A 22,828-nucleotide genomic window follows, 5' to 3' on the forward strand; every position below is an offset into this window, starting at 1 on the left:
TCGGAGGAGCCGGAGCTCACAGTGCTGCTGAACAACCAGGAAGGAGGCTTGGTCCATCTGCCGCTGGTGAACAGCGGACTGGCTGAACTTTGCTGAAACTAGAAACCCAGCTCTGGGTTTGAGCCACTTTTGGAAACCAGTTGAATATTTCTACATTTTTTTTTTTTTACTGTTTATCTCGTTTGATCTCCAGGTGTCCATCATTATGGGATTCAAGTTCTGCTCTTAGTTTTCACTTTAAAAAAAGAGAGTTGGAAAACAGTGATTTGATTTGTTTGGCTCTAGTTAAAGATTTCTATGTGAAATTTTCTGTTTGGTTTTTTTACACATTAAAGTTCTCAAATACCATCAGATGTTTGCTGTGTTTGCTTAAAAAAAACCAGTGTTCAGACCACAGGAATCAATAAATATAAAATACATTTATTTTAGAAAACAAAAAACATTCACCTCCAAAAATAAATATTTAATATATTTTACACAGTAAAAAATAAAACTAATCTTTAATGCAGCCTTAATTGTATCGGACAATTTGTTTTAATGCTTTAAAGAAGCAGAGGCACCGAATGTCATCAAGCTGAGCTCAGTCTTATTCAAAAACTGAAAAAAAGACATTTGTGACGATAAATGAACAGAAATAAATGTTTTCTTTTATGCCTGCTTGTCCAGGAGGACGTTTCCATCTTTGTCCTTCACCCTTAGTCGCCCGGTTGGGTAGCGGGTTTCTTGGCGGCCATCGCTGTAAACGGTCTTCACCGTCCCGTCTGGATACTCCCTCCTCTTGAACTCGGCGGTGTGTATTTCCTTCTGGCCCGTGTTGAAGTGGATCTCTTTAGTGCCGTCCCTAAGACAAACGAGTCGGCATTAATTGAAACCTCGTCTGGAGGAAGTGTGTGATCAACAAACCCAACGTCTTTGGATTGAACAGATAATAGGTAGTGAGACCTGTGTTTTCTTTCCAGACCAACACAAGCTCACAAATGATGCATATAACATATCTCTCATCATCCGAACCATCACATGCTGAAAACAGTTGCTCATACAGCAGCAACTTGTTGGGTTGTTACAAACTGAATCAGCAGGCAGGGTGGAAAGACTTCTTAAAATAAAGAACCATGTTCCTCAATTGCAAGAAAATGTAAAATATTTAGATTCTCCTGGAAGTTTGAGCTTAAAAACTGGAAACTTAAAAATAGACAATTAGCCTCAGCAGTGAGGAGAAAAGTCCCACAAAATCAACTGTTACCTGAAGGTGAAGCTGTATTTCAGTACAGGTTATGCTACGTTCAGCTGAAGCAGCGGGTCTACATGCAAAGTCGATGGTCGACGTGCATCAAGTTGCAGCAAAAGGTCCTGCAGGAGCAGCGCCACATTAGCTTCTGAGGCACGTGACACGCTTCACAAGCAGCAGCTGCTGGAGTTGAAAAAATTGGAACTTTTGCTGCTGGATGTGCCACATCAACCAATCAGAGAAGCTGATCTGGGAGCTGGCAGGGAGACGGAAACAGCCCTGATGATGCAGAGCGCTATGATCACTCCTCTGAAACAGTTCATTAGCACCTAAATTACCTTAAAATACCGAAATCTGCCTGCAAAACATGTCCGGTTTTACTGTCCTGGTGCCTGCAGCTTGGATTAGGTCCATAAAAAAAAACGCCTTCCAGCTGCGGCGGGGACCGGGCCAGGGGCTGCTGTTGAACGGGATTTCTAGTGACAGAGCACCGCCAGTGTACGGGGATCTGAGCGGCTCCAAAAACAGTACACCTCTGTGGGAGGCTGTGGTGGCTGCTGCACGCAATGTGGATCGCAAACAGATAAAGACACTGACGGAATCCATGGATGGAAGGCTTTTGAATGGTGAAGAATCCTGGCTATATTGGTCACCGATTTGTTTGTTTTTGAATGTCGCAAATGTTTATTTCTGAATTGAGTTGTAACATTGGTTTAGCTGGTGAAAATAAAACAAACAAGTGAGATGGGTATATATTTGTTTTTTATTACGTTGCCTAATAATTCTGCACAGTAATATTTACCTGCACACACACACATCCTCACAAAATGACCAAATCTAAAAGAAAAACACATTAACTTCCAAAAATATGAAACTTTAAAATTAAGGAGTCTTTTGGGTTGTTTGTTTGAGAACACAATTGTGGCCTAATAATAAAAATAATTCTCAAAAATACAACTTGCCTAATAATTCTGCACACAGTGTGTTTCACTGCTTGCTAGGCGGCTGTGGGGAGATCCTTAAGCCACATGGTAAAAAAATGCGTCAGAAAAGATCTCCTACTGCACCTTTAACTCAAAGTGTTAAAATATTCTCGCTTTTATTATTCTGGTGCGTTTTGGATTATGTACATGAAAACTGCTAACATTTCTTTCATGCCGCCATGAGCAGTAGGTGAAAATCCCAACGAGGCGACCGGGCCAGAGGCTGCTGTTGAAGGGGATTTCCAGTGACGGCACCGCCGGTCCGACAACAAAATAATATTTGAAGGCAGGATCATAATTTTGATGAACTGAATACAGATGAAGTTTTCAGGTGGACTAAAAAAACTACGTTCTACTTATCTATATAGTTAAGTTGCTCTTCAATGCGCTTCAGGATCGGAAAAGATGCTCATGAGGCGCGTCAGAACTTAATGCGGACAAGCATTAAAAAAAATGCTTTTTTTGCTGCTTCCAGCACTTGCGGTCTGAACGTAGCATTAGTTTTACAGTATCAGACGGCGACATGATGTGTGAACTTACGGGTTGACCTGTATGATGGTGCCGTCTGTCAGCACGCTCTCCTCCCTCCCGTCAGGGAACAGATTCTTCACTGTCTGGTCTGGGAAGGTGATCTCTTTGCGGCCGTCTGGAAAATGTTTTTCTGGAACAAGAAAAAATATTTTGAAGCGGCTGCATGTAAAATATTTGGGTACCAATGTAACCCTTTGGTGCCTATTTAAACCGTCCATCTCATACGGGATCAAATAACTAAACTATCTGGTTCTCATCAACTTGCTAATTTGATTAGTTTACATAGCAGAGGGACTTGTGTTGAAGATGGATCAGATCATGGAGCTAAATTCTGAGAACTTAATCCTTGGAGCAGTTTTTATCTTTCGAGGCACAGCTGGAGGTCGGCTCTCACCTGTCTGGTTGTTGGGAAAGTGCAGGACTTCCATACCATCGGGGTAGGTGATGTGTGTGGTCTGAGCCTCGGCATAGTAATAGATCTGATCACAGGAAGGAGCAGTTAACACAACCGATTAACTATCAGGACTGGTCAAAGCTAAGCATCCAAGCATAGATCGGTTGGCTTGAAGGGTAAAAAGTCTCACCACTCTCTGATCAGCTGTGATTTGTTTAGTGTCTCCGTTAAAGAAGGTGACCTTGGCTGAAAGCCCGTCGGCTGAAACTTCTTTCCTGGTCCCGTTAGGAAAGACGATGAGACGATCGCCGCTCGGCAGAACCTTCTCTGTCTGAAAGGAAAGTTCCCATCAATCAGTGATTCTGAGTCATCATCAGAACCGTTTTCAGGATGTAAATCACATCCTGAAAACGTTTGTTACTCTAGTAAACCTGTTGCCTTTATCTCCACCCAGATTTCCTGTGATGGACTTTATATTTAAATGCTAGGCAGGTTTTCCTGCTAGATCTGTGAAATAAATCCATTTTTGTCTTTTCCTTCTCAGAATATTTCAGTGCTCATTAGATGATATACTTATTATAGCTTTGTTTTTAGATTTAAAAGACTTCACAAAAGAATTTATTAACTGCTATCCAAAAAGTGGTAGCACTGCATTCTGTTTAATTCATCTATTTAATGTGCTTCACTAATTGAAATAAAGAGTTTGTGATAATGAGGTAGTAAAAGGGTTCATTGGGAGCTAAATTCTCCATTAGAACAAGCATTAGACTAAGTGTTCATTATCTGAGCTGTATGTTTACTTTTAACCCAAATCAATTACGTTCTAAGCTAATTCAACAAAACCATCCATTAAATGTCTCATCTAGCATCTGACCATCAGTCTTGGCTATGGAAAACTATTTCTGGATTAGATTTTAGACAGTCTAAACCAGGGGTCTTCAACGTTTTCCAGGCCAAGGACCCCCAAACTGAATGCAAAATGGAGCGGGGACCCCCTAATTATATATATTGTATGAAATTGTGTTATATCAAACTGGTCCTATAGTCACTCTATTACAGATGAAGTCATGTAACGAAAGTCATTTGTCCCTGGGATTATTAAAGTATTTCTGAATCTGATTCCTGATTGATGGGACAGGTGTTGTGAATGAAACGGTGCCCAGGTTTTAAAGAGCTCCTGTGTGTCACTGAATGTGTGCATTGATGACTGAAAGACATCTGCTTTCATTTATCTGTTTACTACAGTGTTTTGAATTCATGTTAATGTGGATTTAAAGACATTTTAATTAGTGCAAAAAATTGCAGGAGGGAATATAAAAAAAAGTAATCAACCAAGACCTTCGCGACCCCCACGCAGTACCTCCGCGGACCCCCTAGGGGTCGCGGACCCCCTGTTGAAGACCTCTGGTCTAAACCATTACGATGGAGTATTAGGGCCAGGCTAGAGATATATTTTAGTTAGTAACATTATGATAATAAAGTAATATTACAAGAATAAAATCGTAACATGATGAGAATAAAGTTGAAAAATAAGGAGAATGAAGTCCTCATAAAACAACAGGTTTCAGAAAGAAAGCTTGGAGCTCCGACCAGAATATGGCGGCCGACCAGCTCCACCAATCAGCAACAAGATTCCACTTTGACATCCTGCCCAGTTTGATGCTAAAAGATTTCCTTATTTGTCAAAACGATACCAAAGTATAACTTCACATGATGCTCGATATTCCTCATTTTACGGAAGAAAGGGCTACTTGTAAGACTTCTCATAAAATACAACTTTATTCTAGTAACTTTATGACTTTATTCTCGTAATGCTGCGATTTTATTCTTGTAATTTTATGACTTTATTCTCGTAATTCTGTGATTTTATTCTAGTAACTTTATGACTATATTCTCGTAATGCTGCGATTTTATTCTAGTAACTTTATGACTTTATTCTCGTAATGCTGCGATTTTATTCTAGTAACTTTATGACTATATTCTTGTATTGCTGCGATTTTATTCTAGTAACTTTATGACTTTATTCTCGTAATGCTGCGATTTTATTCTAGTAACTTTATGACTTTATTCTCGTAATGCTGCGATTTTATTCTAGTAACTTTATGACTTTATTCTCGTAATGCTGCGATTTTATTCTTGTAATTTTATGACTTTATTCTCGTAATTCTGTGATTTTATTCTAGTAACTTTATGACTATATTCTCGTAATGCTGCGATTTTATTCTAGTAACTTTATGACTTTATTCTCGTAATGCTGCGATTTTATTCTAGTAACTTTATGACTATATTCTTGTATTGCTGCGATTTTATTCTAGTAACTTTATGACTTTATTCTCGTAATGCTGCGATTTTATTCTAGTAACTTTATGACTATATTCTTGTATTGCTGCGATTTTATTCTAGTAACTTTATGACTTTATTCTCGTAATGCTGCGATTTTATTCTAGTAACTTTATGACTATATTCTCGTAATGCTGCGATTTTATTCAAGTAACTTTATGACTTTATTCTCGTAATGCTGCGATTTTATTCTAGTAACTTTATGACTTTATTCTCGTAATGCTGCGATTTTATTCTAGTAACTTTATGACTTTATTCTCGTAATGCTGCGATTTTATTCTAGTAACTTTATGACTTTATTCTCGTAATGCTGCGATTTTGTTCTAGTAACTTTATGACTTTATTCTCGTAATGCTGCGATTTTATTCTAGTAACTTTATGACTATATTCTCGTAATGCTGCGATTTTATTCTAGTAACTTTATGACTATATTCTAGTAATGCTGCGATTTTATTCTAGTAACTTTATGACTTTATTCTCGTATTGCTGCGATTTTATTCTAGTAACTTTATGACTTTATTCTCGTAATGCTGCGATTTTATTCTAGTAACTTTATGACTATATTCTCGTAATGCTGCGATTTTATTCTAGTAATTTTATGACTTTATTCTCATATTGCTGCGATTTTATTCTAGTAACTTTATAACTTTATTCTCGTAATGCTGCGATTTTATTCTAGTAACTTTATGACTTTATTCTCGTATTGCTGCGATTTTATTCTAGTAACTTTATGACTTTATTCTAGTAACTTTATGACTATATTCTCGTAATGCTGCGATTTTATTCTAGTAATTTTATGACTTTATTCTCATATTGCTGCGATTTTATTCTAGTAACTTTATAACTTTATTCTCGTAATGCTGCGATTTTATTCTAGTAACTTTATGACTTTATTCTCGTATTGCTGCGATTTTATTCTAGTAACTTTATGACTTTATTCTAGTAACTTTATGACTATATTCTCGTAATGCTGCGATTTTATTCTAGTAATTTTTTGACTTTATTCTCATATTGCTGCGATTTTATTCTAGTAACTTTATGACTTTATTCTCGTAATGCTGCGATTTTATTCTAGTAACTTTATGACTATATTCTTGTATTGCTGCGATTTTCTTCTAGTAACTTTATGACTTTATTCTCGTAATGCTGCGACTTTATTCTGGTAATTTTATGACTTTATTCTCATAATGCTGCGACTTGATTCTAGTAACTCTATTACTTTATTCTCGTAATGTTGTGACTTTATTGCGGTAATTTTATGACTTTATTCTTATAATATTTGGACTTTATTCTCGTAATGCTGCGATTTTATTCTGATAATGTTATGACTTTATTCTGATAATTTTATAACTTTATTCTGATAATTTTATGACTTTATTCTGATAATGTTGCGACTTTATTCTCGTAATGTTGCGACTTTATTCTGGTAGTTTTATGACTTTATTCTCATAATATTATAACAATTCTCTAGCCTGGGCCCAAATACTCTGTTGTGCTTCTATAATTGAAAGAAATCACTAACAGGTTTATAGAAAAGGATTCTTCCTTTTGGGATTAAATTACTAAAAAAAATGCATCAATACTTTCCTCACATCTTTGAGGCCTAAGGAGCAAAATATATCAAACTGATAAAGTTGTTTATGAGCAGTTTCCTTTGTCTGGGACGTTTTCTCAAACCCTTTTTTACATGTTGATATAAAAAATAAAAAAAGGCGCCTTACCTTCCCATCAGGGTGAGTAATGACCTCCTGGGGTGGATCTAGTTCTTTAGCTTCAAAGCTTTCTTGGTTTTTTGGCACTAGATCAGTTTTCTGTAAAAGAAAAAAGCAACTATATCTTAGAGTCAGAGATCACGATGGAAAGAAGTTCTCCTTTAAATGCTTCATTTATATCAGAGGTAAATATTAATCTTTTTCTGTAAGCTAACTGGTTCCAGGGAACAGCCACTCACTGCAGAGCGGTCCTGCAGAGGCTCCCAGCTCTGGTCGGATTGTTTTTCTTGGTTTTTATACCCGGATCTTAGTTTTTCATCCACCTTTCTGGTAGGAAATGCTGAAGAGGAGGAAGATGAAGATCCTGAAGCAGCCGGCCTCCTCAGGCTGCTCTTCATCCCTGCTGATAATAAAAAAAAACCTGAGTGTCATTCTGGCTGCAGAAACGTTTTATTGTGCACAAAAACCCCATAAACTCCTAACTTCTTCAGAACTCCTAACTTCTGTCATCAACAGAACTCCCTCATATCACTCCTGTCATTCAGCAACTCCATTGGCTCCCAGTTCAATTTAGAAAACAATTGAAGAAAACTTATCAAAAAGAAACTCTTTTAATTTGCATTTAAAGACTGAAGCAGATCAGAACGATCGAGAGGCTTTTAGCAATGTGTGCAGAAAACTCTAAATGTTACGGAGAACAGAAACACGTTGAGGATGTGTGAGGTCTTAGCAATGACGTGCTTTATTAAATGCAAAATGTTTCTATATTTCTAAGTTATTTAGAAATGCTCTTTTACTAAAGTATCTCTCTTCAGGTTAATTGCAAAAATAACTTAATTGATTAGTAATCAGAGGTGCAGCTCTATTATTGAGGGCTCCATCTTGTGTTCTTTGCATAAAATGGTCTCTTCCATTTTTCCTGCAAACATCAGCAATGGCTTCACAGCCAAAGAGTAACTGTTGAGTTTTGCTTCCTCTGACCAGAGAACATTGTTCCGCTTTGCATAGTCATCCTCTATGCCTCCCTTTAGTTCACCTTAAAGTCGACCTTTTTGCACCAGAGCGAGTTTTTAAGGCTTCCTTCATTACAAAGGTAACAGACATCATTATCTTACTGTTCTCAGTGAGGCTGGTGGAGTATCTATGAGTGCAAAGTGATTTAATGTAAACATTAAAATAAAGCAAGGACGTTAGAAAAAGCTGGTAATTCATCTGAAAGTGATTAAATTATTATATGGGCTAATAAATGTGTTATTGATGAGGTTAACGTCATAGACTAACAAAACAGTATCTTCCACCAACAGGATGTTCACTAGTCTGAGACAAACGCGTTGAGGGAGACCAAAAAGAAGAGAATTACAATAATCAAGATGGGGGGTGATAAGGCTGTGGATAAGGACAGAGGCAGTGCGCATAGTAAGGGAGGAACGGAGGCGGTTAATGTTGGGAAGGTGGAAGTATGCAGACTGGGTAATGTTATTTATGTGTGACTGAAAGGATAGGGAGGAGACTCTTGACCTGAGGGGAGGGGGAGACCAAGGTGTTGTCAATGGGTAGTGACAAACTATATATATATATATATATATATATATATATATATATATATACACTCACCGGCCACTTTATTAGGTACACCTGTCCAACTGCTTGTTAACACTTAATTTCTAAGCAGCCAATCACATGGCGGCAACTCAGTGCATTTAGGCATGTAGACATGGTCAAGACAATCTCCTGCAGTTCAAACCGAGCATCAGTATGGGGAAGAAAGGTGATTTGAGTGACTTTGAACGTGGCATGATTGTTGGTGCCAGAAGGGCTGGTCTGAGTATTTCAGAAACTGCTGATCTACTGGGATTTTCACGCACAACCATCTCTAGGGTTTACAGAGAATGGTCCGAAAAAGAAAAAACATCTAGTGAGCGGCAGTTCTGTGGGTGGAAATGCCTTGTTGATGCCAGAGGTCAGAGGAGAATGGCCAGACTGGTTCGAGCTGATAGAAGGGCAACAGTGACTCAAATAACTACCGGTTACAACCAAGGTGGGCAGAAGAGCATCTCTGAATGCACAGTACGTCGAACTTTGAGGCAGATGGGCTACAGCAGCAGAAGACCACACCGGGTGCCACTCATTTCAGCTAAGAAAAGGAAACTGAGGCTACAATTTGCACAAGCTCATCGAAATCGGACAATAGAAGATTGAAAAAACGTTGCCTGGTCTGATGAGTCGCGATTTCTGCTGCGACATTCGGATGGTAGGGTCAGAATTTGGCGTCTACAACATGAAAGCATGGATCCATCCTGCCTTGTATCAACAGTTCAGGCTGGTGGTGGTGGTGTCATGGTGTGGGGAATATTTTCTTGGCACTCTTTGGGCCCCTTGGTACCAATTGAGCATCGTTGCAACGCCACAGCCTACATGAGTATTGTTGCTGACCATGTCCATCCCTTTATGACCACAATGTACCCAACTTCTGATGGCTACTTTCAGCACGATAATGCGCCATGTCATAAAGCTGGAATCATCTCAGACTGGTTTCTTGAACATGACAATGAGTTCACTACTCAAATGGCCTCCACAGTCACCAGATCTCAATCCAATAGAGCATCTTTGGGATGTGGTGGAATGGGAGATTCGCATCATGGATGTGCAGCCGACAAATCTGCTGCAACTGTGTGATGCCATCATGTCAATATGGACCAAACTCCCTGAGGAATGCTTCCAGCACCTTGTTGAATCTATGCCACCAAGAATTGAGGCAGTTCTGAAGGCAAAAGGGGGTCCAACCCCATAAAAATTTATGAAATTAATGAAAAAATCCCCCCAAAAATAATGGGTTGTAATTATTTTAAATGATCCGCAAAAACCCTGGATCATTTCCGCATGTTTTGCTGCTTTGAATTTAATCATCTGGCGCATGCTCTCTACCATCTCCAAGGGACTCAGAGGGGAGCAGACGAAGCCACAGTGGGGGCTGTAGGCTTTGCTTTGAGCAGTTGGTCTGGAGCGCAGCGGGGGTTACTGACGGAGTATGTGGGATTTCGGGGTTAGCATGACATGTTGCTGTTAGCATAAACAAAACGTGTTGCACAATGCTCGCACACTGTTGCACTTTTATCCACAACTTTCTTTCCGCCGTCATCGTAGGTCACTCTAAATGCAAAGCGCTCCCATACAGCAGACCTATAAAGTGCTGCTGGCGCGTCTTCCAACTCCTGTTCTTTCCCACTCGCCATACCCACATAATTCTCCACAACAACTGATTTTTTCCCCTGCTACACCCGGCTAAGCTGCTTCGCTTCTTCTTCTTCTTGTTTACTACTGGTGGTTGGCTTTGGTCGCAGTAACGCCACCTTCTGCTCTGGAGTGTAATTGCTTCCTCTATGAGAAAAAGGAGCAGCGCATGAACCGAACGAAACACACGCGAACCGAACCGAGACAGTCGAACCGAACGATTCTGACGGTTTTCATAAATCGTCCCATCCCTAATATATATATATATATATATTTAAACTATATTTGCAATTCAAATATAGTTTGAAAAGAGCTATTTTTAAAAATCCTTGGAAAGAATTTTTTAAAAATGCTTTTTAAAAGTTTCATTTCTGGATCTTTTTTAAATTCTGATTCTCATAACGTGTTCCTTGCTTGCAAAAATAATGGAATAAAATGACCTCCTCATTGCTGCAGCTGTTCTGACTTGAAGCAAACAAAGATCTGATGTTTCTGATTTTAACATTTCTAAGACAATAAGCACCCACAATTATTTCTCATTTCTATTTTACAGCTGCTTGCATTGGCCTTCCATCAAAACAAAAAGGATTAAAACTTGGAGCTATAACATGGCTAAATGTGAAAAACCCCCGAGGGTTAGTTCTATCCTTCCATGTACCTGCACCTCCTTGGCTGATTTCCTTGGAGTTCCTTCGTACAGAGTTGCTGCTCAGTGGGGGGCTGCAGCTGCTTTCTCTGGAGTCCAGAGGGCTCTGGGTGGGACATGAAGGCTGAATTAAAACCAGAACTATTGACAATACTATAAATACTTTAAACTTAGACTTTTTGTAAAGATTCACAGAGTAAAAAAACATCAATAAATGAGCTTCCAGGCTTACAGCAAATGTTACTCCTTTGGGAACAGGAGGCACGCCGCTGTCTGAGACTGAGGGAGCGTCTTTTGTTTGGACGCCTTTCTCGGCAGAGGCGGAGCTTTTCTTCCAGCCGCTGAGGCGCAGCTTCTCCAGGGTTCGAATCTGAAATCATAGGTTAAAGAGGTGGACATTTAAATAAACTACTGCTGAAACATCTGGGATCAGACTGGATTTCAGTCCTCCGTGTGACTGAGCGTTCAGCGGCGCACCTCGTCCTGCAGAGCGCCGTTATCCTGGTGGAGGGAGTCGATCTGTTGGCGTAGCCGGCTGTGTGTGGAGGCCCAACGACTCTCCTTCCTCTTCAGCTCCTCCTGCAGGGAGCTAAGCTGCTGCTTCAATGACTGTTGGATAAAACATTAAAGGAAGAGGTTTGACACTTTTTGTGAACACGTAAAAACTAAAAATTTAACTACAATTAATTCGTTTTAGGGTCTTGGACGTACAAACCTGGATTTCCTCTCGTTTCTTTTTGTCGGGCACGGCTCTGGCTGCAGATGCATGCTTCTCAAACAGCTTTCGCTCTTTCTGCAGTTTCCTGTTTTCCTCCTTCTTGTATTCCTCAAACTTGGCCAGCTCCTCGGCTTTAGTCTGCTCAAACTCCAGACGCTCTTTCCTGTGAGACGATAGAAGAAAGCAGCAGAAAAAAAACAGTATTGCTTCTATAAAGCTGAAGTATTTTGCAAGCGAAAATTGACAGAAATGCAACAGCCAAATGTCTCACCTGAGATCTTCCTGTCTTTTCTCGTTCTCTTGCCTGAGTTTGATAAGTGCGGCGTTCTCTTTCTTAAACCTCTCGATCTCGATCTCCAGCTCAGCCAGTCTCTCTCTGAGCTGTCTGGACTGAACCTGCTGGGCTGGAAGTCAGAACCAAGCATTAAAACACAGGAAGGCAGACGCTAAGCCCACCTAGATGAACAGTTTTATCTTAAACTGAGCAACTTTTTGGCAAAATAATACCTAATGATGGATTCAAAGGATGTCTGACCTGTGTCACCTTGTGGTTTGTTGTCAGAGGCAGGGGGAGGATCAGGCGGAGCTGCGTTCTGAGCTTTTGGCTTTAATGACGGGAACAATCTGGTCATGAGCTGAGAGGCAGGCGTAGGTTCGGCTTCCAGGCCTCTGCTTACAGCGACTTTCCTTAATAAGGTCTTCTGTGGTGGTGAAACTCCTCTAGCTGTCAGGTTTTGAACCGGACTCTCCTCTCGAATGGCCGTGTCCTCCAGGTCGTCCCATGTGTCGTCGTCATCAAATACGACCTTCCTCTGCTGGCTCTCTCTGTCCTCGATCAGAGTGGAATCATCAGCGCCGCTGGTGTCGCCGTCATTCTCCTCCTCCCTATCTGACGCTGAATCCTTGAGACTCTCCTCATCTTGGTAAGACCACTTGTCATATGTAGGGTTAGAAGGTGCTAAAAAACGAAGCGTCCCTTCGATCGTCACTTCTTTGCCTCCAAACTCGGAGCCGCTGTCATCCTGTCCTCCCTCATTCACGTCACTCTCTTTGCTCTTAAGCGGACCACCTATTACATTCCCAGCAGGCGCTCCTGACTCCAGAGGGAAACCGTTACACTCTGACACATCATCGGTGTGCTCAACACCTCCGCTCTGCGTAGGTTGGCTTCCTGATGTGGATTTAATGGGGGTGGAGGACAGTCGCCTGTTGTGGCGCCCAATGGCAGCTTGCCTTTTCTGCTGGTCCATGCGAAGAACCTGTGAAGCACAGAAAGTCTCTGAAACGCTGCAGACTTTGGAGATATTCTAATCCAAGTTAAATATAGCTATCTCTATATTTATGCTGCTATAGGCTTAGTATGCTGGATGACATGGGGACCAGTTTTTATCATTCTGCTTCATTCTATCTCTGCTCTCCAATTCTGCAGTATTTGTCAGTTAAACCTCTAACATTCTGCTTTCTCTACTTTTTCTCATCATAGTAGCTTCATCTAGTCTGTTCCTGTTCAGCTGTGACAGAGTCCTGGAGGAAAACATCAACACCTTTGATTATAGATGATAGAGTTTTGCCCGTTATTCAGGATTTTGTCCCGTTTCTCTCTATATGATGGTTCAATCCTTCGACATGAAAACCAGTTAACAAATTCTCTGCTTATCTTAGAGAGAGCCGCCACCTATGGAGCTAGTTTACTGTTAGCCTTTCTAACAGAAAGTAATTACAGACTTTTCTATGTTCCTTTTGTATGCCTCTCCACTGTCGCTGCATGCATGCTCGACATGAGGGATTCCTTCAGATTCAACAACAAAATGCAAGCTAATGTTTAGTGACTCTACATGAGGAGAGACGTCTGCCAAGGCAATGACTGGACGCAATCAGCTGGTTTTGTGGTGTTGTGAATGAAACGGTGCCCAGCTTGAAAGAGCTCCTGTGTGTCGCTGAATGTGTGCATTGATGACTGAAAGACATCTTCTGCCTCCATTTATCTGTTTACTACAGTATGTTGAATTCATATTAATGTGGATTTAAAGACATTTCAATTAGTGGAAAAACTTGCAGGGGGAATAAAAAAAATAAACTCTAATCATCCAAATCTTTCGGGACCCCCATGCAGTACCACTGTGGACCCCCTAGAAGTCACGGCTCCCCTGTTGAAGACCTCTGCACTAGTCGAAAAGGTTTTAGTTTCTAAGTTTTAGTTTTAGTTTTTAATTCTGTATCAAATCTTCTTTAAGGAAACTCTTACTATCTGATTATTAATCGATTAAATAAATACAAAAATCTACAGATTATTAATATAATCAGTTGCAGCCCTAGCATTACAGTAAGCAGGTCCACCAGACTTCTAGACAGCATCCGCCTCAGGCTGCTTAAAATGCTGGTCTGCTGTAAAGACTTTGAACTTTTTCTCTTTATATGATTTATTTTCAGTTAGGTTTTTAATTCAATTCAGTTTATTTATATAGTGCAAATTAAAAAAATGTCATCTCAATGCACTTTAGAGACACAATTCAACCAGAACATCCAGTCAAATTGATTCAAAGTTTTCTATCTAGGGAAAACCAGTTGGTTGCATCGACTCATTGACTCGAATGCAATCCCTAAGCATGCTTGTAGCGACAGTGGAGAGGAAAAACTCCCTTTTAACAGGAAGAAACCTCCAGCAGGCTCAGTGTGAGCGGCCATCTGCCGAGGCCGACTGGGGTTCAAGGAGACAGAAGCATCATTGTAATAAAACAACATCAGCGTCCAAACTTAGGAAAAATAGGACAGTTTCTATTATTCACCTTTGAGCTGTGCACATGGCTCCACCCACAGCTGTCTGTGTCTCTCTAACACAAGCCTGTAATGTGGTACCCCTTTAAATACCCTAGGCACATGTATGCTTGTTTTAAAACCTTATTTCATTGGCTACAAATCCCAACAGCCCACGTGGTCTTAACCAATAATTATAGAAAATTATGACGCGTAATACTGTGACAGGAAGTGACCGGATGTGGACCAGAAGTGAGATTTCGGGGACTATGTCTGGCTCAAATCACATCATAAAAATACGCAGACACTTGTGTCTTGTAGATAAGAAGACGATGTAAAGAACCATATCAAGCATTGCAGGCTAATAACCGAGGAAATAAGTATTAGAACTAAATATAAGCAAGATGCTGAGAATAAGCTATGACCAGCTGACTTTTCTGATGTCAACACCCTGATGCTATGGGCGATTTTCTCATCATGGAATATTTTTATTACTAATATGCTGGATTACTTTTAATCTGTGGACCCTTATCGACAAATGGAGCATAAAAAATTGAAGATTGGATTTATAAAATGGCTTCTAGATGCCTTCAAAGGTATGTAGCTGTGGCTGCTTTGTTATGTTTACATTTTGACATGCTGCTATATCTGTGTTAATTGAGCTTTGTTGTTCGCTGTGTCCATAAAATGAACTTAGTGGTTGAATTGTGGAGAATCTAAGCTTTCCAATGATGTCTAACATGTTTATATTGGTAAACATTTTACTGGTGGAATTTTCATGCATTCTGAGTTACTCTCAAAACTCAAACCTCTCACATGGGTCTATAGAGGTTAACCATAGATAGACAGGGTGTCTGCCTCACGGACTAAAACTGGAGGTTGTTTCCACAGGAGAGGAGCCTGATAACTAAACGATCTGCCTCACATTCTACTTTGAGAAATTCTAGGAACCACTAGTAAACCTGCAGATTGAGAGTGAAGTGCTCTGTTAGGGACGTTTTGAAATCTATATGAAAATCAGTTAATATGATTAAATCAGAAAAAAAAAGAATATATTGAATGTTAAATACCACATTTAGGGCAGATGCAGAAGTGTTTAAGGTTTGATTGAACAAAAGAAAAGTGTTCTCTGGATCTATGTGGATATTCAACCAACCACATAAAAACAGCTGCAGCATTTCAGCCGTACATAAGAGCCTCTGAGACGGAACAAAGAGCCCCATGAGGCTCAGGAACTCCAGGTTGCATTAGAGCCGCAACTAACGATTATTTTGCTGACTGATTAATCTGGCCATTATTTTTTGATTAATCAGATGGGAAAAGCTTCCTAAAAGAAGATTTTATACTGAAATTAAACCAGGTGAAGCTAAAACTAAGCCACTTAAGGAGTTCTGGATGGAGCATATTCACAGACAAAAAGGTTTTTCATCTTAAATGCAAAATGTTTATACATTTTTTTACAATGTGGGTGTAAATAACTACTGCTCTGAGGCCGTTGAGGCCGTTGCTTTTTTTAGTCTCTATACTCCAGTTAATGATTAATCGATTATTAAATCACAATTAAACCGATTAATTATTTCAGCCCTAGTTTGTATAGAATAATACAGGAAACATAAATATGCGAGTGGGAAGATCTGCCGACAGGAAAACTATTCTTAGAAATGTTTGCAGCAAATTCAAAAGGAAACGCGGCAAACACAGAAAAAAAATTATATTTTGAGAGCTTTCACTGCACGTCGCCCTGAAAAACTCTGAAGTAAGATGGTGGCAGCATAATGCTGTGGGCTTATGTTAGAAAAGACCCAGTCAAAGTACACAACTTGTTTAAGAAGATGCACTGGAAAAAAATCCAAATGTAGATAAGTATTTTTTTTCTTAAATTAAGTGCATTTTTTTTGGATTGAGGAGGTTAAAGAGACATTTTGCCAATGGAACAAGAAAATTTACATTTAAAATAAGAAAACACAATTACATTGTCCATTTTCAAGTGCATATTATCTAATTAATACTAGTAGTAAAAATACTCATTCCATTGGTGAACTACCTCATTTACCTACTCAAATTAAGGGTAAATACACTTAATTTATGAAATGTTTACTTTTTTCTATATCATTTTTCCAGTGTGTGGTAAAACCTAAAACTTTGTTGCTCAGAAATAATCGGAGCTGTGCTTTGGGATATCTGCAAACATTTAACAAAACATTTAAAATCAAAAAGAAGGAAAACCCTGCGCTGCTTTATCGCATAATAACTCTTCCCCTTCTTTGTGTTAACTGTATAAAATCTCAAACACTGTAAAAATCTAACACTAATTTTCTGAATTCTAGAACCAAACAGTGACCAAAACGTTTCTTGTTAAGAACTGTTGCAACATGTAAAAAACATATAAACTAACATTGTAGGAAAAAAAACAATCTGTATCAGATTTTTTTACCAAACGGGGTTTTGAATTGAGCACCTTCATGACAAAGGAGGAGTTGGATGAGAAGGACAGCTCCTCGGCCGCTTGCTCCAACAGCTCAAACTCTCCCAGCTCCATCCTTTCCAGCTGCCGTTTGCACTCCCACCCCTGAAGCTTCTCCTGGAACGACAGCTCAAAGGAATCCTGTGGAGGTCCAGCTTCTACTTCTGCTGATTCCACTCCAGAACCAGAACTTTTCTCCTTCCCATCGTCTCTTGCCGGCCTCCCTGGCCCTTCTATCAGACCCACCTGTTTGGTGACAGGATTCGGCTGCAGATTACAGCCACTGTTCCTCACAGCCTGAACTGGGATTCCTACATTTTGCTCCTTCTCCTGTCCCAGCAGGTGTTTTATTTGTCTGGATTTTGGCTCAGTTTGAACGGTAGCCGGTCCTGTGTTCTGTCTCTGATGACTCCCCAGAACCTTTATCTGTGGCGCCTTCTCAGCCCTGATATCCTGAGGCGGCGAACAGCGTCCCTTCAGTCGGTTTTCCTTGTTGAGTATGGCGGTTTTGCGTTGGACGGGAAGCTGCGGGACTCCGTTTGAGCCGCCTTTCAGGATGGAGCCAGGTGCAGAGTGGCTGCGAGTGATTGCTCTGGCTTCAGCTGGTGGTTTTTGGTGCTTTTTGTCCTTTTCCTTCTGTGATGAACTTTTTGAATTGTTGGTGAACCTGGAAAGGCCCTGGCCCCGCTTCAAAAAGGGCCTCTTGGTGCAGACCGAAGCTTCAGCTCTGGTTGGATTCTACAAATATAAAAAAAACGGCATCATTTAAACATGCAAAGCTGACAAACACAGTGGAAAAAAATATCTGGAAATGACTTCAATTTTAACCTTGTGAATTTTTCTAATTACAACATAATCTTCAGATAGTTGTTTTCTTACAGCTTGTTGCCGGGCAGACTTCAGTCTCTGCTCCTCCAGCCTCAGTTGCTCTTCCAGAAGCTCCTCAAAGGTTTTCTTCTGTCCCCCGATGCCTGGTTTTATCGGCCTAGAGAAAAGACATGTAGAACTGATTGTCTGATTGATTGTCTAACTGATTGTTAGAAATCTACTTGCTACTTCCTGTCCTTTCAATATTTAATAAAATAAAAGACTGTGTAATGCTGCATTACATAATAATGTGATACAATCAGACCTAAAAAATGCAGTAAAGCAAAACTACAGAGACATTTAGTAATATTTACCTCAAAATGTTATAAATTCACTTGACCTATATTTGTTATATTTTTTTGCAGCATTATCTTAGCAATGTTATTATTTAAAGTGGCGCCTCCTCTTTGTTAAAAATGATAGTGCAGCACAGTATTTACTAATTAATCAACTAGATTTTGTGTTCATCCTAATTCATATACATGTAATATATGTTTTGGACCCTAAGCATTTCAATCTTCCAAATTCTGTTAAAAAAAGAAGCTAAACTGCGATTATTTAGCTGCTTTCTCATGTTTTTTTAATGAGTAAGGAAGAAGCCCTATTGCTGGAAAATCAACAGCTTTTATGAATGCATGAACAACTTAAACCGTTTTGTAAAAAGACTGCAAAACACAATCTGATCAAATAAAAGGAGAAAATCTAAAATCTATTAAAGAAACTAAGTTTAAAACATAAAAAATTGAAAATAAATAAATAAGTACGGTAAGTAATGTTTTTAGAAAGTAAAATCTAAAAATAACAGAATAGTTACTCTTAAAACTTTTTTTTATTAAGATGTTTTTCAAAGTTTCATTTCTAGATTGAATTTTTCAAATTTTAATTAAGAAACCACTTTTTTACAATAATGGAACAAAATTACCTCGATAATTGCAGATAAGTTTTTTGTTATATTAAAGGATCATTCCCAAATCTTTTTGTAGAGACTCACTGTTTAGGAAAAGCTGCCATGCTCTTCTTAAAGCCTAAGCAATTGTAGTAAGAATATTACGCGATGCAACCTTGGAAAAAATTACATTTTGAGGCAGTCATTACAAAATTTGGATGTAGTCACATTTTTCTAGATTTTAAAGTTCGTATTTATTACACTGATACGTTATAGAGATGTATTCTATAATGTGGGGTTATTCACCTGTCCAGACTGGTGTTGGCTTCACGTTGCATCGTTGCACCGCATGGCTCAGAAATATTACCATGGTCCATGTTCTGTTTCAGATTCTCTTCACAGGAGTCTGCAGGAATTAGTGGAAAATCCATTTGCATTATTTATTTACAAAAAAAGCATGTCAATGTGCTTCTCTCAAACCACACATAACAAATCTCACCCTCACTGTTGTTTTCCTCGTCCTCATGTTCTTCACGTCCAGAGAGCTGCTCCTGGCTTCTTGTTGGTGTGAGCTGCAGCTCACAGAGTCCATGTTCCACCTCAACGCAGCTCCTTTCAGGGCTGTGCTGGACAGCGTTTCTTTGCCATTGTGCTCCTGGCAGCCCTGATCTTTCTGTTAAATGGAATAAAAATGGAAGATGTATTAATATTTTCTATTTTAGCTAAATAAACAAAATAATAAATTCTAGAAGCTTCTTTTACTAACCTGTGCAGATCTGAGAGACATTCACAATCCCTAGTAGCTTCTGCTGCTCCTCCTGCAGACACAGCAGCTCCTCCAGCTGTTGTGCTTTCAGCTGCTCATGCATCTGCTGCTGCCATTTCCTCAACTGCAGAAATGTGTATTTTATTTACACAACAAACCATAAACAGGCAAGTTAGAGGATCAACGTGAACAAATATATTTTAAAAAATGTTTTCCAACATCCCATTTAAATCCTTTTAAAGAGATGCTACAGGGGGAAAAAAATCAGAGTTCAAATCTCTCTGGCTTTGTGTAGCACTGGCCCTGCCCTACCTAATGCTGCAAACCACGTTTGGCTACTTAAGAGAAACATGTTGGTTAATAAGCTGCCTTCTCTGGAGGTGTAGATGGCACTAATTATCAACCTTATTAAGTTTGTTTTACTCCATAAAGCTAAAAGGTAAAGAACATTTTTGCTAAAGTCTATGTATGAAGTTCCAAAGAGTAAAGGTGCTCTAATAGGAGTTGGATTATTACACCAATAGAAACTGAAACTGATCACACAGGCCTACTTCCTACAGAATTAGTTTGTTTTAAGGGAACTTAACAAGATATGTTTGATTACAAACAAATTAACTCATGCTTCCACTAAATCCAGCTCCTACTTACTTCAAACAACGCCTTCGTATTTTAAGCCCCTTGAGGGTGAGATGCTTAAAATAGTAGGGGATGTAAAAGCAGTGCATGGGTATTATCCCTTTGGTCCTGAGGCTATTCTTATGTTATCGTCACTGCGTTGACTTTAATTCCAATGAGATCCTGCATCACTTCAGTTCAATTGTACTGATTCTGTTTTTCTGTAAGCGTCCAGTTTCACTATTTTGTTTACACATCCGGTTTAGCCAACGGTCAAAAATGCAACATTCCAAAATCAAAATTTTCATGGACATATTATCTGTAATATCGTTACACTTGGAGATGCTAATTAAATATTTTCCATTTATGTAATAAAAAAAAATATAACAAGAGTTTTAGGATTATTTTGTTTGTTTTTCTATCTCCCTCATCTATGCTGTTTTGAAACACCCACAGTGTGTACACAGTGTTGTAATCCTGGATTGGTTGGTTAGATTTAGCTAATCCTGAACTTTTTTGCAAGAGAGATATTTGCATTTAACTGTAGGTGTGGATTTATGATGGATCAAAAATCCTCATATTGCATGGTGGTGGATTTAATCGAATTTGATGCAAGTGTGTTTGGTTCTCAGTATAATCCAAGGCTTTTTTATAATTAATGTGTAACAGCTGTTTAGGTGTGAGAATTTATTTTTAGATGTAAATTCTAAGGTTTTCAAGAATCAAATATAAAAATATATATGTTTAATGTTATTCCCACATAGGAACCTGGATGTTTCCTGTCACAGAGGAAACATGAATAGTAACCATTCCTCCCTACCTCCTCCAGCTTCATCATCAGGGGTAGATCCTGGGTTTTGCTGGCCATCTGCTCCAAATTCTGGACCTGTCCATCTGAGGTATCCAGTGCTGGAGGATACTGATTGTTCACCGGTCTGGTTCCACCAACACATCCATCCGCATCCAGGAAGCTGCTATCTGTGGAGGCAGGCAGCGGGGCGAAATCGGAGGAGAAAGAGTCGTCTGGGTGCAGAGGGGCGGACACCGCTGCAGTCATATGCCGCAAGGACCCTGCTAAATCCGGGGATGGAGCGAGGATCACTCCGGCTCTGGTGCTGCTCGGCATCCACTTGGTTAGGAAGTCCACAGAGGAGCACGGAAGTGATGGCGATGACATGTTGACCCAGGCGCTTCAGGGAGGGTGTGCTAATCCGGGATTTGGCAAACAGATTACGGTAACAGGTTAAGGGTTAATTTGATCAAGAATGAGCAACGTCTAAAACACACTGTATGTTAAAGCAATTTCCAGATTAAAACAAATCGACATGGTTGATTTCTGCATAAACACAACGAGCCCCGGTGGTACCAGGTTTAAAAATAAAGGCTATAAATCTTACTGATAGATAACAAAAGTGAATTTAACGGCGACAAACTTCGATTCGGTGCTGTTAACTGTCCACAAAACGAACATTGAACATTTTGTATAATGACGTAGCAGTTAAAAGGCATGTTTACCCTCGCTGGTATAATATTTAACCCCAGATTTAACGGTGTTTAACGTTTGTTGCATTAATGACAAAAACACTTACATTGAAGGAATCCGTAATCGTGCAAAAACAACATTTATTTACCTGCTATGCTCATAAAATAAGTTTGACATCCGTAAAATTGGCATAAATAAAACGATTTTTGAACCATGCCACCATTATCAAAACAAAGCCCGCGAGAGCGGATGATTACTGATGCATTATGGGTAACGCAGTTCATGCGTCGTCTGTTTGATGCCTTTTCCACTTTTTAAAATATTTGTGATTAAAAATAAATAAATAAAACAAACTAATAAACTGCAGTATTTTATTACACTTTCAGCCTAAAAAAAATCTGTGAAAAATATGTGGCATTAAAGGCAAAATTTAAACATCCGGTTTAGCCAACGGTCAAAATTGTAACATTTCAAAATAAAGATTTTTATGAATATATTTTCTGTAATATCTTTAGACTCGAAGATGCTAGTTAAATGTTTTCCATTTATATAATAAAAAAATATAAAACAAGTTTTAGGAATTGATTCGGAAAAAATTTAAGCATCAAACTAGGAGGCGAGCTTTTACATCACAAGTCCTAAACCGGAAGTGATCTCTGCGTGCTGTGATTGGTCAATATAAAATACCGAACGAGTGAGACGTTGTAGCTTGTATAGAAAGTGAATAAAAGTGCTTGGGAAACGATGGACAAAGTTAAATGTGACGTTCACGGTAAGCTTTTATAAAAATTCGTATTATACGTTGCTAAACAACACACATAACCTACTTTACGCTTGAGGACTGGGTGTTTTTACCTCTTGGAAAACCCATCGTTAGTTTAAATGCATCACAAGGTGGATTGATTTCCTTTCTCTGTTTTATAAAATAAAAAAATGCTTATTTATCTCCAACGAGGCAGTTCAATTCTCTGTAAATGATTTATTCTTTCTTTTTTAAAATAAGACCTTTTTGTCCGTTCACAGGCACCGTATGTATGTTAAAAACCGGCGTGAGAGATGGGCCAAATAAGGGCAAGAGCTTTTACATTTGCATTGACAAGCAGGGCTGTGATTTCACTCAACAGGCCAGGTATGTTATAAAGTTCATCAGGAGGATGTGCTATTCAACATTTCAGGATCGAAATGGTCTGTTAGGCATAAATTTAAAGCA

General features: G+C 39.2%; 3 protein-coding genes across 10 annotated transcripts in view; 2 read left to right on the forward strand and 1 right to left on the reverse strand.

Annotated features, from left to right (window-relative positions):
• Positions 1-359, forward strand: part of rnf17 (ring finger protein 17) — a 60,486-nt gene extending 60,127 nt beyond the window's left edge. The window contains exon 37 of the mRNA XM_038302650.1: positions 1-359. Within this exon, the coding sequence (XP_038158578.1) occupies positions 1-96 (96 nt within the window). The 3' untranslated portion in view covers positions 97-359.
• cenpj (centromere protein J) lies at positions 116-21,918 on the reverse strand. 7 transcript variants are annotated; one of them, XM_038302652.1, is made up of 19 exons: positions 21,767-21,918; positions 20,956-21,341; positions 19,521-19,644; positions 19,254-19,427; positions 19,061-19,160; positions 17,881-17,986; positions 16,972-17,739; positions 12,319-13,042; positions 12,055-12,187; positions 11,781-11,946; positions 11,543-11,674; positions 11,298-11,435; positions 11,078-11,189; positions 7,428-7,591; positions 7,198-7,287; positions 3,327-3,467; positions 3,137-3,221; positions 2,752-2,872; positions 116-841 (listed from the first exon to the last, which is right to left on the reverse strand). In XM_038302652.1, exons 2-19 carry the CDS (start codon positions 21,310-21,312, stop codon positions 649-651), a joined length of 3,828 nt encoding a protein of 1,275 aa, XP_038158580.1. In that variant the 5' UTR covers positions 21,313-21,341; positions 21,767-21,918; the 3' UTR covers positions 116-648. The 7 variants fall into 7 exon arrangements, with proteins under 7 accessions (XP_038158580.1, XP_038158581.1, XP_038158579.1 ...); XM_038302653.1 differs by having other exon boundaries at positions 7,428-7,588; positions 21,725-21,880; XM_038302651.1 differs by having other exon boundaries at positions 21,725-21,880.
• Positions 21,121-22,828, forward strand: part of ttf2 (transcription termination factor, RNA polymerase II) — a 24,631-nt gene continuing 22,923 nt past the window's right edge. The window contains exons 1-2 of one of the 2 annotated variants that reach the window (XM_038302660.1): positions 21,121-21,370; positions 22,642-22,747. In XM_038302660.1, the coding sequence (XP_038158588.1) occupies positions 22,653-22,747 (95 nt within the window). In that variant the 5' untranslated portion in view covers positions 21,121-21,370; positions 22,642-22,652. Of the gene's footprint in view, positions 21,371-22,265; positions 22,391-22,641; positions 22,748-22,828 lie in introns of those variants that run through there. The other variant, XM_038302659.1, reaches the window with a different exon arrangement.

This window comes from Cyprinodon tularosa, unplaced genomic scaffold (genome assembly GCF_016077235.1).
Source record: "Cyprinodon tularosa strain WSP-4 unplaced genomic scaffold, ASM1607723v1 ctg497, whole genome shotgun sequence".
Taxonomy (NCBI): domain Eukaryota; kingdom Metazoa; phylum Chordata; class Actinopteri; order Cyprinodontiformes; family Cyprinodontidae; genus Cyprinodon; species Cyprinodon tularosa.

Coding starts and splice junctions, on each gene's coding strand:
- cenpj (XM_038302652.1), bottom strand. CDS start 21,312: ATGTCATCGCCATCACTTCCGTGCTCCTCTGTGGACTTCCTAACCAAG. Junction 7,288..7,427: donor CTCTGCAGGACCGCTCTGCA/GTGAGTGGCTGT, acceptor TTTCTTTTACAG/AAAACTGATCTAGTGCCAAA. Junction 3,468..7,197: donor TTACTCACCCTGATGGGAAG/GTAAGGCGCCTT, acceptor CTTTCCTTTCAG/ACAGAGAAGGTTCTGCCGAG.